Raw genomic sequence first — 12,963 nt, 5'->3', positions numbered from 1 at the left:
ACCTAATGGAACTTAAAAGCTTTTGCACAGCAAAGGAAACCATAAACAAGATGAAAAGACAACCCTCAGAATGGGAGAAAATATTTTCCAACTAAGCAACTGACAAAGGATTAATCTCCAAAATATACAAGCAGCTCATGTAGCTCAATATCAAAAAAACAAACAACCAAATCCAAAAATGGGCAGAAGACCTAAACAAACATTTCTCCAAAGAAAATATACAGATTGCCAACAAACACATGAAAGGATGCTCAACATCACTAATCATTAGAGAAATGCAAATCAAAACTACAGTGAGGTATCACCTCACACCGGTCAGAAAGGCCATCATCAAAAAATCTACGAACAATAAATGCTGGAGAGGGTGTGGAGAAAAGGGAACCCTCTTGCACTGTTGGTGGTAATATAAATTGATACAGCCACTATGGAGAACAGTATGGAGGTTCCTTAAAAAACTAAAAATAGAACTACCATACAACCCAGCAATCCCACTACTGGGCATATACCCTGAGAAAACTATAATTCAAAAACAGTCATGGACCAAAATGTTCATTGCAGCACTATTTACAATAGCCAGGACATGGAAGCAACCTAAGTGTCCATCGACAGATGAATGGATAAAGAAGATGTGGCACATATATACAATGGGATATTACTCAGCTATAAAAAGAAACAAAATTGAGTTATTTGTAGTGAGGTGGATGGACCTAGAGTCTGTCATACAGAGTGAAGTAAGTCAGAAATAGAAAAACAAATACCGTATACTAACACATATATATGGAATCTAAAAAAAAAAAAAAGGCTCTGATGAACCTAGGGGCACGACAGGAATAAAGACACAGATGTAGAGAATGGACTTGAGGACACGGGGAGGGGGAAAGGTAAGCTGGGACGAAGTGAGAGAGTGGCATGGACCAAATGTAAAATAGATAGCTAGTGGGAAGCAGCCACATAGCACAGGGAGATCAGCTCAGTGCATTGTGACTACCTAGAGGGGTGGGATAGGGAGGGTGGGAGGGAGATGCAAAAGGGAGGGGATATGGGGATATATGTATATGTATAGCTGATTCACTTTGTTATACAGCAGCAACTAACACAACAATGTAAAGCAATTATACCCCAATAAAGATGTTAAAAAAAAAAAAAAAAGTGGCCCAGGGCTTCCCTGGTGGCGCAGTGGTTGGGAGTCCACCTGCCGATGCAGGGGACATGGGTTCGTGCCCCGGTCCAGGAGGATCCCACATGCCGCGGAGCGGCTGGACCTGTGAGCCATGGCCGCTGAGCCTGCGCGTCCGGAGCCTGTGCTCCGCAAGGGGAGAGGCCACAGCAGTGAGAGGCCTGCGTACCGCCAAAAAAAAAAAAAAAAAAAAAAAAAAGTGGCCCAAGAAAGATCCATTGTCCCTTCCACCATGTGAGGATACAATGAGAAGTCAGCAGTCTGCAACCCTAAAGAGGTTCCTCACCAGAACTCTACCATGCAGGCACCCTGATCTCAGACTTCCAGCCTCCAGAAATGCAGGAAATAAATGTCTATTGTTTATAAGCCACCTAGGCTATGGTGTTTTGTTATAGCGGGCCAAATGGACTAAGACATCTTCCAAGCTCATTTTTAACGCCTCACTTAAACATGAAAGGACAGCCAAGCATCACCAGACATTTGATAACAGCCTCTAACATGGAAGTCCAAGACCAAAACAAATTTTTTTTAAAAGGAGCTTGAAAAAAAGAAATAATGTTGAGAGCAGAATATAACTCCATTTTTTAAAAAAAAGCATAATTCTTGAAGAGATAAGGGAAAATATTACATTCATGAAGCAAAAATAAAATGTCATAAAAGAAATAAAGAATAAGAGCAGGCTTTTAGAGATTAAATATGTGGTTGAATATATTTAAAAATTGCATAGAAGATTTATAACATAAATGAAGAAACTTTTCAGAAAGCAGAACAGACAGAGGAAAAATAGAAAGTAAAAAGTAAAATCAGAGGATTAGTTCAGGAGGACCATCATTCAATTAACAGGAGTTTCCAAAAAAGAGAAAGAGAATGTGGAAGGAGGAAATAATCAGTAATGAAAGCCATGAGTTTCCAGAATGACGCAGCCCACTGACTGCACAGTACAGTGAATGAAGCAAAGACACACACTCTAAGGTACATCACTGTTGAAATTTCAGAGAACTGGGGATTAAAACAAAAAAAATTAGGTCATACATAAATGATCAGGAATCCGAGTGGCAACAGACTTCTTAACAGCAACACTGAATGCTAAAAGACAGTAGGAAAATGCCTTACCATTTCTAAGGAAAACATTTCCAATACAGAATTCTATATATAACGCAGCCAAGCTACCAATCAAACGTGAACAGAGAAAAGGCATTTTCACATATGTAAGATCTCAAAAAGTTTACCTTTCATAAACCCTTTCTCAGGAAATTACTGGAGAATACCAAGAAAGAATGAAATGAGATCAATGGACTCTAACACAGAAAAGAGGTAAAAGAAACTTCCAAAATGAAACAAATGGAAGTTCTAATCTGACAGCTGAGTAGCAGACTTAGAGAAGAATTAGTACAGACTAGAGCACCAAGACAGAGGCCCTGGGAGGAATGGTTCCGGGGGCAGGGGGTGGTGAAGAAAGAAAAAAGAGACTACCTTATATGTTTGAATATTTTGAGAGGAGTTTTATTATTTTATTGGATAATCTGAGTATTAATTAATGATAGGCAAGAAGAAAACCAAGCAAATGAAAAAGTGAGGCAGTTAACAATGCCAAGAAAAACAAAACATTACATGAAGAAGGAACAATGTTCACAGCACACTACATGGCTCACCTATGAATATGTCATCATCACAATGTAAATATCAAATAATGATTCAACTAAACATATTTAAAGGATGTGGGAAGAGGAAGGGGAGGAAATGGCAATATTTTAAGAGATCATAAAATCTTCATCTTCCATTACTAAAGACAATTGACCTAAAACTAGAAAGTCAAGAAGTGGCAGCACAAGGATTTTATTTAAAAGCACAAAGGTGGATACCAGAAGAGAGCTAAAATATTTGAAAGTAGTTGTTTCTAGAGGCAGGATCAAGGGCAAGTAGGAGCAGAGCAGGAAACTATTGCTCTTCATTATAAACCTTGTAGTACCACCTAAATTAAAAAAAAAAAAAAAAAACCAAACATATATATATACATACATATAAATATATATAAATATACACACATATATATACATATATATGTGTGTGTATATATATATACGTGTATATATATATATATATACGTATATATATAGTGTGTGTGTGTGTTTGTGTGTTTGTATTAGCCTCTGATACTATGTGTAATGAGACTTCAATCTCTTGGCCAGGGGTTCTTAATTCAGGCTACTGTCACAATGATATACGGAGCTTTCCTTAAAAACAGAGTTATCTGGGCATCGTTTTAAGATTCTGCTTCACTAGATCTGGGGAAAGGCATGGGGAATCTGTGTTTATTTGTTTGTTTTTTAATCTCAGAGGTGATTGTGATGTGCAGCCACGGTTCAGAACCCCTGTCCTAGGGTAATATGCTAAAAATATTAATAAAAATTGGGACTGTAACCATAAACATTCATTTACTGTTATAAATTTTTTCAACTTACACTGTTAGGAATGATGCTATTACTGCCTTGTCTGTGTGGGTCCATCCTGACTCCTGTAGGAATGGGAAAGTTCAGACTGATATGCTCTAAATTAGCTTCAAGAAAATACATTACAATCAAATATTTTTAAAAGTTACATATTAAAGGTTTAAAAAGTTGCATATTTATCAAAGTTTACCTGTTTTCTTAATAGTCTGCTTAATAGTTGACTGAAATCCTTTTTGGAAGAACATGTAAAATTAAATTTGCCTTTACTTTCCTTCCAAGTGCCTGTTAGTTAAAAATACTTTTGAAAGAAGCTGAAATATTTATGAAAACTAATTAAAACCATCTCCTGAAGTCAAGTAGCACGTCAGATTAAGAAAGTACATCAAAATGAACTCCAGAAAAAACATTCTACCCTACATGCCTATGTGTTCTACTACACCATAATGGTAATACAGTCAAGTTTCAGAGTTGAAACATATTTTTCAGGCAGGAAACATCATAGAATAAAATTTCTTAAACCAGGTCTAATCACAAGCTTTTCTACACTATCTTTCTTTCGTGAAGCATATGAGCATACACGCTTTAAGTGTGAAAATTATGTTACCTTGCATATTTGGTGTTGCTGAAGAATCTGATGACACAGCTTGGTACGGCAAGTCTGTATTCAACTGCAAAAGATAGCCTTCAACTGTAGGCACTTCATCCCATTTGACATGAAAAGAGTTGGTAGTGGCTTTGATCAGTTGTACTTGTGATGGTGCCGGTGGTTTCTCTAAAGAACAATATTGGTATTATGTATTAAAGTTTCAAATGTATCAATAGTTTGCCTATATAGCTTGTGGACCTGGAGTTCTGAAAACATCAGCAATGAACATTTCATCTGTTTACTAGGAGGAAAAAATTTACTCAGATAAACATAGCTATAGTAGGTCAAATAAAAATAATTTGGAGTTCTGATTTTATTTATCTAATTCCTTATATGAATAAATCTATAAACAAAATAATTTAGTTCCAAGCTGAGTCATCAAATTAAAAAAATATTTAATCCTAGAAGTGTGGGGAAAAACCAAGTACTTTATAGTTACAGCTATGCTATTTTACCTTCTTGGTAAGTTTTTAATTTTATGACCCAATTTTGAGCCAACAGCATACATGTCAGAAATACTGTTAATGTTGGCAAAAATGATTTGGACATGATATTTTGGAAAAACTTCTTTGAAGTAACTTCTTTGAAGTTAATACCTTCTTATCAAAACTTGTACTAATCAGGGCTTCCCTGGTGGCACAGTGGTTGAGAGTCTGCCTGCTGATGCAGGGGACACAGGTTCGCACCCCGGTCTGGGAAGATCCCACATGCTATAGAGCGGCTGGGCCCATGAGCCACGGCCGCTGAGCCTGCGCGTCCAGAGCTTTTGCTCTGCAATGGGAGAGGCCACAACAGTGAGAGGCCCGTGTACCGCAAAAAAAATAAAAGAAAAAAAAAGAAAAACTTGTACTAACCAAAACAGGTAATTATTTTGGAATAAAATGTTACCAACATTTCTAAAACAATAACAATCATAGACTATTAGAACTGGAAAAAAGGACGTAAGATTATTTCTACAATATCCCTGTCTTTTTGTTTACCTATCAAATTAGGGAACTCACAAATCCCAAGGCAGTACACTCCATCTCTGGACAGTTATATAAGAAAATGTATTTTTCTAGTGAGTTGAAATCTATACACCATAATTTAATCTTTATAGAACAAGTCTAATATCTATCTCTTTGTATCTTTTAGAATAGGGGTCAGCAAACTATGGCTCATGGACCAGATCCAGTCTCTGCCTATTTTTATAAATAAAGTTTCACTGAAATATAGCTATGCTCCTTTGTTTAGGTATTGTCTATGACTCCTTTTATGCTACAGTTGTAGACGTGAGTAGGTGTAACAGAGACGTTATGGCCCAAAAAGCTTAAAATATTTACTCTCTGGGTCTTTACAAAAACAGTCTAATGTCCCTGTTTTAGAGGGTAATTAAGCCTAGTTCCTCCAACTATTCCCATGGAAATTCCTCCACGATCCTATTCACAATCCAGCTTATTTATGTTTTTCAAAGTAAGGCAACCCATACCTGAACAAAAGCAGAGAATAAGAAGACAAGTCCAGGAGGTACACCACCCACATAAAAGAAGTTACATGAAGAAAAAGAGAGAAAACAGAAGGGTGTAAATCAGTGAAATAAACTGAGAATTCTCACAACTGAAGAACATGAGTTTCCATACTGAAAGGGCCCACTGAGTACTCAACACAAGGGATTAAAAATAGACACACAACAAGATACATCATCATAAAATTTAAGAACGGTAGGGACAAAGAAAAAATTCTAAAAGCTATCAGGGGAAAGGTCACATTTAAAAGGACCAAAAATCAGAAGTGGTTTAGATTCTAACAAAAACACCTGAAGTTTGAATATAACAACTTTCAAAAAAATTTTTTCCCAGCTTTCAAAATTCTGAAGGATAATGACTTCCAATATAGAATTCTATTTCCGCTCAAACTGCAAATTCAGTAGGAAGGAAGACTGAACTTATTTTCAAACAATGCAAGATCTCAAAATAAATTTATCACCTATGCACCCTTTTCCTGGGATGTGCTCTACAAAAATGAGGATGTAAACTAACGAAGGGAAAAATATGAGATCCAGGAAACAGGGAATCCAGCACAGGTGAGAGGCAAAAGATATCCCCAGAAAGATGATGAAGGGAGACTCCAAGATGATAGGTGTGCTCAATTTGTGGAAGGCAATCATCTCAGATTGGAGGAGGAGAAATTTCTTCAAGATGAGGAAATTTGATAGAATATCTGATGCATCTAACCATAATGAGAGAAGATTTAAACAAATGAGAGCATAGACTGAATTAGTGGTAAATACATACAGATCTAAAACAAACAAAGTGACCATTATTAATCGACGGCAAACAAAAAATATTCACAATATTCTACATAGCTCACCTGTGAATAGCATTTATATGGTTATAATGTAAACACTGAACACTCATCTAACAAAATTATGGTGTAATCAATCATACTCAGAGAGTAGGGGTTAGGGAAGGTGCATAGGAGAGAGGTGAGGAGTGGTGGGAAGAAGAGAGAAATCCTTAACTTCCACGGTAGAAAGTGAGCGTATTATGCCTAAACTGAAAAAAAATAAAAGTAACATATTCATGTTATATGGAGAACTGTAAGTAAATACCATAAGAACTGTTTAACAGAGCTGAAAGCACATGCTTGTGAAGCAAGGAAAATGGGAGGAAAGTGTGAGCAAAAGACTGTTATTTTTCATAAAAAACACTTATGGAAGTATATTAATCTTTATATGAACTCAAATGCACAAAACTTAACTAAAAGTGAAGAAAGGCAAGATGAAGAACCCTACTCCCCTCCCCTGCCCAAACTGAGGCCAAGTTATCACAAGGAAAAGCAAAATCTAAATTTTGCCTTTATGATAGTGGCCATGATTACTTTTAGAAAGATATTCCTGTCCACAGCCTTTTATGGAAAGGTTTATGGAAAAACTGGCCATTCAGAGACAATGATTTTTAATCTTTTAAAAGTCACAGATCTCTTATAGAATCTGGTTAAAGTGACATATTTGCTACTGAGAAAAATTTATATGTGCACATTTTTCTTCTAATCTCAGAGACTGATTAGAAGCTTATCCTTGGACTTCAGCTCATAATTTCCAATTTCAAAGATGAATCAGTAAGTTCAATTTTCTATAGTTTTTCCTCCTTGCTAGTATGTACTTCTTGCATAGAAAGCATTTAGTCTCCAACTTAACTGTTCCACTTATTACTTTTTCAAGTATCTTAATTTTAAAATTAAACTTTCTACATTATAAAAGCAATGCATGCTACTGTAGAAAATACAGATAAGAGAGAAAACCTTTTAAAAAAATGTATAATCTCACCTCTTAGATAATACTTTGGTACACAGTGTATCCTTCCAGATTTTTCTGTTTATACACTTAAAAGAAAAACTAGAATCATAGGTATGTTTTATAATCTGCTTTTCTCATAAAACAACACATACTACATCTTCAGATCTGATTTCTCTACTGGCTTCCAGACTTCTTTATTCCCTCAATTGCCTACTTGATCTCCTTATTTCAAACTTAGCAGGGTTTAAATGGAACTTTCCATTTTCTCCACAAGCCTGTTTTCTCCGCAATTTTCCCAGCTCAATAAATAGAAATACCACCAAATTATTCAAGCTAAAAACTTCATCCTTCTTTCCTCTCTTTCTGTCATCTGCCATACCCAAATCAGTCGGTTCTGTCAACAAGAACTCCAAAATACGTCCTGAATTTATCCATCTCCACGTATGAAAAACCCGAATGAACTTTTTGGCCAAACCAACATGAAAGAGAGAGGCAGTGGCTTTGCAGTAAGTCTCAAAAGACAGACATCATTTGATTATTTATTTATCTAAAGGAAAAACTGTATTTGTTAAATACTCTTACCTACCAGTATCAAGATACCAAAGATCCTTGCAGCAAACTTGACTATTCAGTGCTTTTTTGTAGCCATCTCTTCCACTCCAAAAATACAATCGAGTGCCAATTGCAACAGCACAGTGTCCAGCTCTTGGTCTTGGTCTTGAATTTTTTTTGTCTTCTTGAGAATCTGATACTAGGGTAGTCCACTCTGCTGTATCTAAAGACAGAAATATCCATGATTAATCTACTTTTCTTAAATGACAAAATAACAAAAGTTATTTTATTAGTAAACTTTATTTTAATAACTCTTAAAAGACTCACCAAGATTTAAGTAAGAAAATGAACTGGTACATCTCCATTCACAATCATGAGGTGAAGTCTCAATATTTTCCCCCTTATGTGGAACCCATCCACCAAAGATGTACATCCTGAACAACAAAAAAAGAAAACATAAAGTAGCTGTTTTTTTTTCCTAAAGCTTTAATTTTATTTTTCAGATTTAAAATGCTAAGAATAGACAAATTTATTTTTTCTTGACTCAAAGCTTCAGGACTAATAAATCACTTATCACTGTCAAGGTAATGGAAATACGATAGTGAATAAAGTGGTCTTCTTTCAAGAGTTTATAATTTTATGAAGCAATACAGAATCAAAATTATTACTCTCTGGCAAGTTATTCAAAGTGGGAAATATTTCAATTATAATACATTTGAAAATCAATAATGTATGCAATAAACTAAGGGTTGCCTGCCAGAAGGATACTCAAATGATCTATGACATCCAAAGTTAAATTTAGAATTGTATGTGTATAGTAACCAAAGAGAATTAAGTTTCTTATAACTTTGGTCACTGATATCATCGAACAAAAACCATTAGACTACGTTCCTCAGGGCCCTAAGGGTTCTCGAGACATGCCCGATGGCTGCTGAAGAAGAAAGGCTCATCAGGAAGAGCTCAGGCCATGTAGCCTCATGTCAACCAGAGAAGCTCTATTTTTTTTAAATCTATTTTATATATTAGAATTCCAATGGAAAAACTACATGTTATAAAAGGGTTCTGCTATTTAAAAAAATGAACATCTTATTAGGTTTTGTTTATGGCTATTTTTTAAGAAGAACTAATGAGGTTCTAAATTACAACTAGCTGTTTCCTAAAACATTACTTTTAAGGTGAAGTCCCTACACAGGTAAACACTTACTTAAATTCTATTTAAACAATATTCCTAATTCTGGCCCAATGTTGCACAAAAAAGGGAACTTGTTGATAGTAACAGCTAACCTTTACGGAGTGCTCTCTATGTACCTGGCACTGTTTGAAGCATTTTATATGTATTAATTCACTCAATCCTCATGACAGTCTTGTGAAGGAGGTTTTATTATTATCCACATTTTATACTTGAGGAAACTGAGGTACAAATAAAGTTTCCTTGCCCCAGAACAGATAGGACAAGTATCAAAGCTCAGACCTGAATTCGGGCAATCTGGTTACAGAGTCCACATTCTATCCATAACACCATCCAAAGTATAATCATTGAGCATAGACGCTGCCATACACACCTGGGTACAAATCAATACGTGAAAAATATGTAAAATATATAAAAAGAAACAGTGAGTTATGTGTGTCAAATCTGTTGATGGAGGACAGATCAGTTTGACAACACTCTACCTTACACTTATATAACACCTACTCTGTGCATGATATTGTAAGGAATGTGAAGAAGTAAAAGAGGCAGCATGACAAGAAAATGGTAAGTATTTTGTCTCTTATGGGCATATTACTTTATGCCCAATAAATACTTACTTTATCCACAGTAAGTATTTTAGCTCCTGTGGGCATATTACTTTATCTTCACTAAGCACAATCAAACATTATTAAATCATTTTTAAGAAATTAGCAGCATCACTCTTCTTTGTACCTATCTTTCTTAAGTTTGTTAAAAAGACAAAAAAAAGGAACTCTAAAAAACAGAAAAACACCATACTTATTTCCTATAACACTGGCTGTATGAAGGCTTCGTGGAAGTGGCACTGTCCCTTTAGTTTCTGGTTTTGACCATGACATAGTTTCTAAAAGTAAAAATAAGTATATTAGCAACTTAATCTAATAATAGCAAATTACTTCAACTTGCAGAATTTTAAAAAAAAGGACTTACAAAAATGAAGCAAAGGGTTTCAAAACCATTACTTGAATTTCATCTTAAAATAAACATTTCCAGCTGACATAAATTGCCAATCACAGAAATCTATTTACACTTGAATGTTAGTATTTGTAATGGAGAGGTGTATTTAGGGTGCTACTGATTTTGAATTAAAACCAGATTAAGGATTTTAACATTTTAAGCAAGAGCATATTGTGTAGAAGACACTCAGAAGTGGGAGCACACATACCCTCCAAATATTCATTCCTACGATCCCTTAAAATAGCTATGCAAGGAGGTTTTTCACTGACCAGCAGTAACATTACTAACGCCACATTTCCTGTAGACAGAGTAACCACATAAATTCAATCATCCTCAACTGGGACATCTCACAGAGTGAAAGGGGTACTATTGATAATTACGTGGCACAATAAGCATAAACCAGGACCATCCAAGGCAAACCAGAATATATGGTGACCTGACTTATAGGGAGCCCAGGAGAGTTACTGTCATAAATCAAATATTCATTTGTTCAACTTGACTGATCAGCAATCACTCATATCAAGTACAACTCAATAAAAACTGTAATCAAAAATATTTTTCAAAGCAATTTTTATATTTGCCTTTATCAATCATAATGAATTCCTGAGCCTGAATGAACTTAAGCTTACCTAAGTCAAGTTGCCATAGGTCATCAAGGCGAGCACCACACATTCCACCAAAAACATACATTTTAGGACTTCCTGAATCTCTTCTGCAATATATAACAGCTGTGTGGGATTCTCTTGGAGAAGGCACAATCCCTTTAGTCACTGGAATGCTCCAACCCACAACACCAGAACCATGCTGTAGCTCCAGCTCATAGAAATCATTTAAATATCTAGGATATAATGAAAGAAATTAAAACATTAACATGATATACACTTTTTATTTGCTTTTTGTTTCTATTTATAAAAATAACATATGCTTATTCATATAATACAGAAAGCCATTAGAAGAGCAGAAACCCCATAACTCATTCATTCAACATGTATTCATCAAACACTACTATGTACCAGGCACTCTTGTGGGGATCAGTAGTGAACAGAAGAGATTAAAAAAATTCCTGCCATCATTTAGCCAGCACTCTTGTCCATGACAATACCGTGACGGTTTCAAAACATAGCTGCAAATTCCCTGACACTCTTCCCATGAGGAGGTAGGGTCTATGTCCCCTCCCCTTGGTGCTAGGCAGGTTGTGACTGCGTCAACTAATAGAGTGTGGTGAAATGATACTATGTGACTTCTGGGGCTCAGTCACAGAAGGCCAATGCAGCTTCACTACAGAACACTTGCACTTGGAATCCTGAACCTCCCTGAAAGTCCAACTGTCACAAAACCACCATATGGAGAGGACACAAGTAGGCACGCAGGATGACAGTCCCAGTTGAGTTCATCCTTCAGCGATCTCAGCTGAGGCATCAGACATGGCAGTGACCACTGAAGCCTTCCCATCTGAGGGCCTAGTCATCACTGCTGTGTCCTATATGAATTCCCAATGTACAGAATCCACGAACACAATAAAATGGTTGCTATTTTGCATCACTAACTTTTGGGGCAGTTTATTACATGGTACTAGATAACCAGAACAATCAATTACTATTGACAATAATTAGTAAATACCCTTTCAGACCTCTCTCTCTATGGATACCCACATATGTATAAGCAAGATATACTACAAATATTGCTTTGCAACTTTTTTCTTTTTAAATTTTCACTCTATAATGTCATAGCAATGTCCTACATAGCTTTTCTACTCTAGAAATTGGCATGAAGCTTCTCATCTATGACATGATGTTTTCAGTGTTTTGAGCAAAGTGACACTTATAAGAATCTATCTCTCAATAAATTGAGTAATCAAATTATTACTCAAATATGAGGGCAAAATTAAACATTTTAGAACATATAAAACTGCAAAATTTAGGGCTTCCCTGGTGGCGCAGTGGTTGAGAGTCCACCTGCCGATGCAGGGGACACGGGTTCGTGCCCCAGTCCGGGAAGATCCCACATGCTGTGGAGCAGCTGGTCCCGTGAGCCATGGCCGCTGAGCCTGCACGTCCGGAGCCTGTGCTCCGCAACAGGAGAGGCCACAACAGTGAGAGGCCCGCGTACCGCAAAAAAAAAACAAAAAAAACAACAACTGCAGTTTAGCCATATAACTGTTCTGTGAAAAAATGATGCTAGATCATCCAGGAAAAATAAAAAGAAATCCAAGAAAGAATACACTGAATAAAAGAAATGGTTGTGCAAAGAAACTAGTAATTTATAATTAAATTTAAATTGATGTTTATAACCGTGGCTGTGAGGTCTAAATAATCACTGGGAAAGACTGACTAAAAAATTAATTTCTTAACATTATTGTAGTCTGGAATAAGATTCACAACTCTATGAAACATATGTAAAAAGGGAGTAAGCAAAAAAAGGCTAAAGAAAAAGACAGTAATCTATTTCCAAAGAGTACAAGGCATCTTCAGTTTAAATGTGTATGATGATTTCCAAGCAACTAAGGGAAGCATAGAATTAGCATGTATAATTTTCAAATCATTAGCAGGAAAGAAAGAATCAAAGAAAAACAATAAATCAAGAAAAAGGAAGGAGAAGGAAAAAAAGCAAAGCATAGTCTATGGAAATAAGATGGCTGGGGGAAAAAACAACTATAAACAATGTCAAAAGAGAAGA

General features: G+C 35.9%; 1 protein-coding gene across 4 annotated transcripts in view; it reads right to left on the bottom strand.

Annotated features, from left to right (window-relative positions):
• Positions 1–12,963, bottom strand: part of HCFC2 (host cell factor C2) — a 60,574-nt gene that overhangs the window by 37,137 nt on the left and 10,474 nt on the right. For all 4 annotated transcript variants that reach the window (XR_009521250.1, XM_060025499.1, XM_060025500.1 and 1 more), the window contains exons 4-9: positions 10,917–11,125; positions 10,090–10,174; positions 8,430–8,536; positions 8,137–8,325; positions 4,232–4,399; positions 3,640–3,692 (exon numbers count right to left, since the gene is read on the bottom strand). Coding sequence is in view for 3 of the 4 variants with exons in the window: in XM_060025499.1 (XP_059881482.1) it covers positions 3,640–3,692; positions 4,232–4,399; positions 8,137–8,325; positions 8,430–8,536; positions 10,090–10,174; positions 10,917–11,125 (811 nt within the window). In the remaining variant the exon portion in view is untranslated. The remainder of the gene's footprint in view (positions 1–3,639; positions 3,693–4,231; positions 4,400–8,136; positions 8,326–8,429; positions 8,537–10,089; positions 10,175–10,916; positions 11,126–12,963) is intronic.

Source organism: Delphinus delphis, chromosome 11 (assembly GCF_949987515.2).
Source record: "Delphinus delphis chromosome 11, mDelDel1.2, whole genome shotgun sequence".
NCBI classification, from domain to species: domain Eukaryota; kingdom Metazoa; phylum Chordata; class Mammalia; order Artiodactyla; family Delphinidae; genus Delphinus; species Delphinus delphis.
Note: the sequence above shows the minus strand (reverse complement) of the source record. Positions and strands in the feature narration are given on the sequence as shown.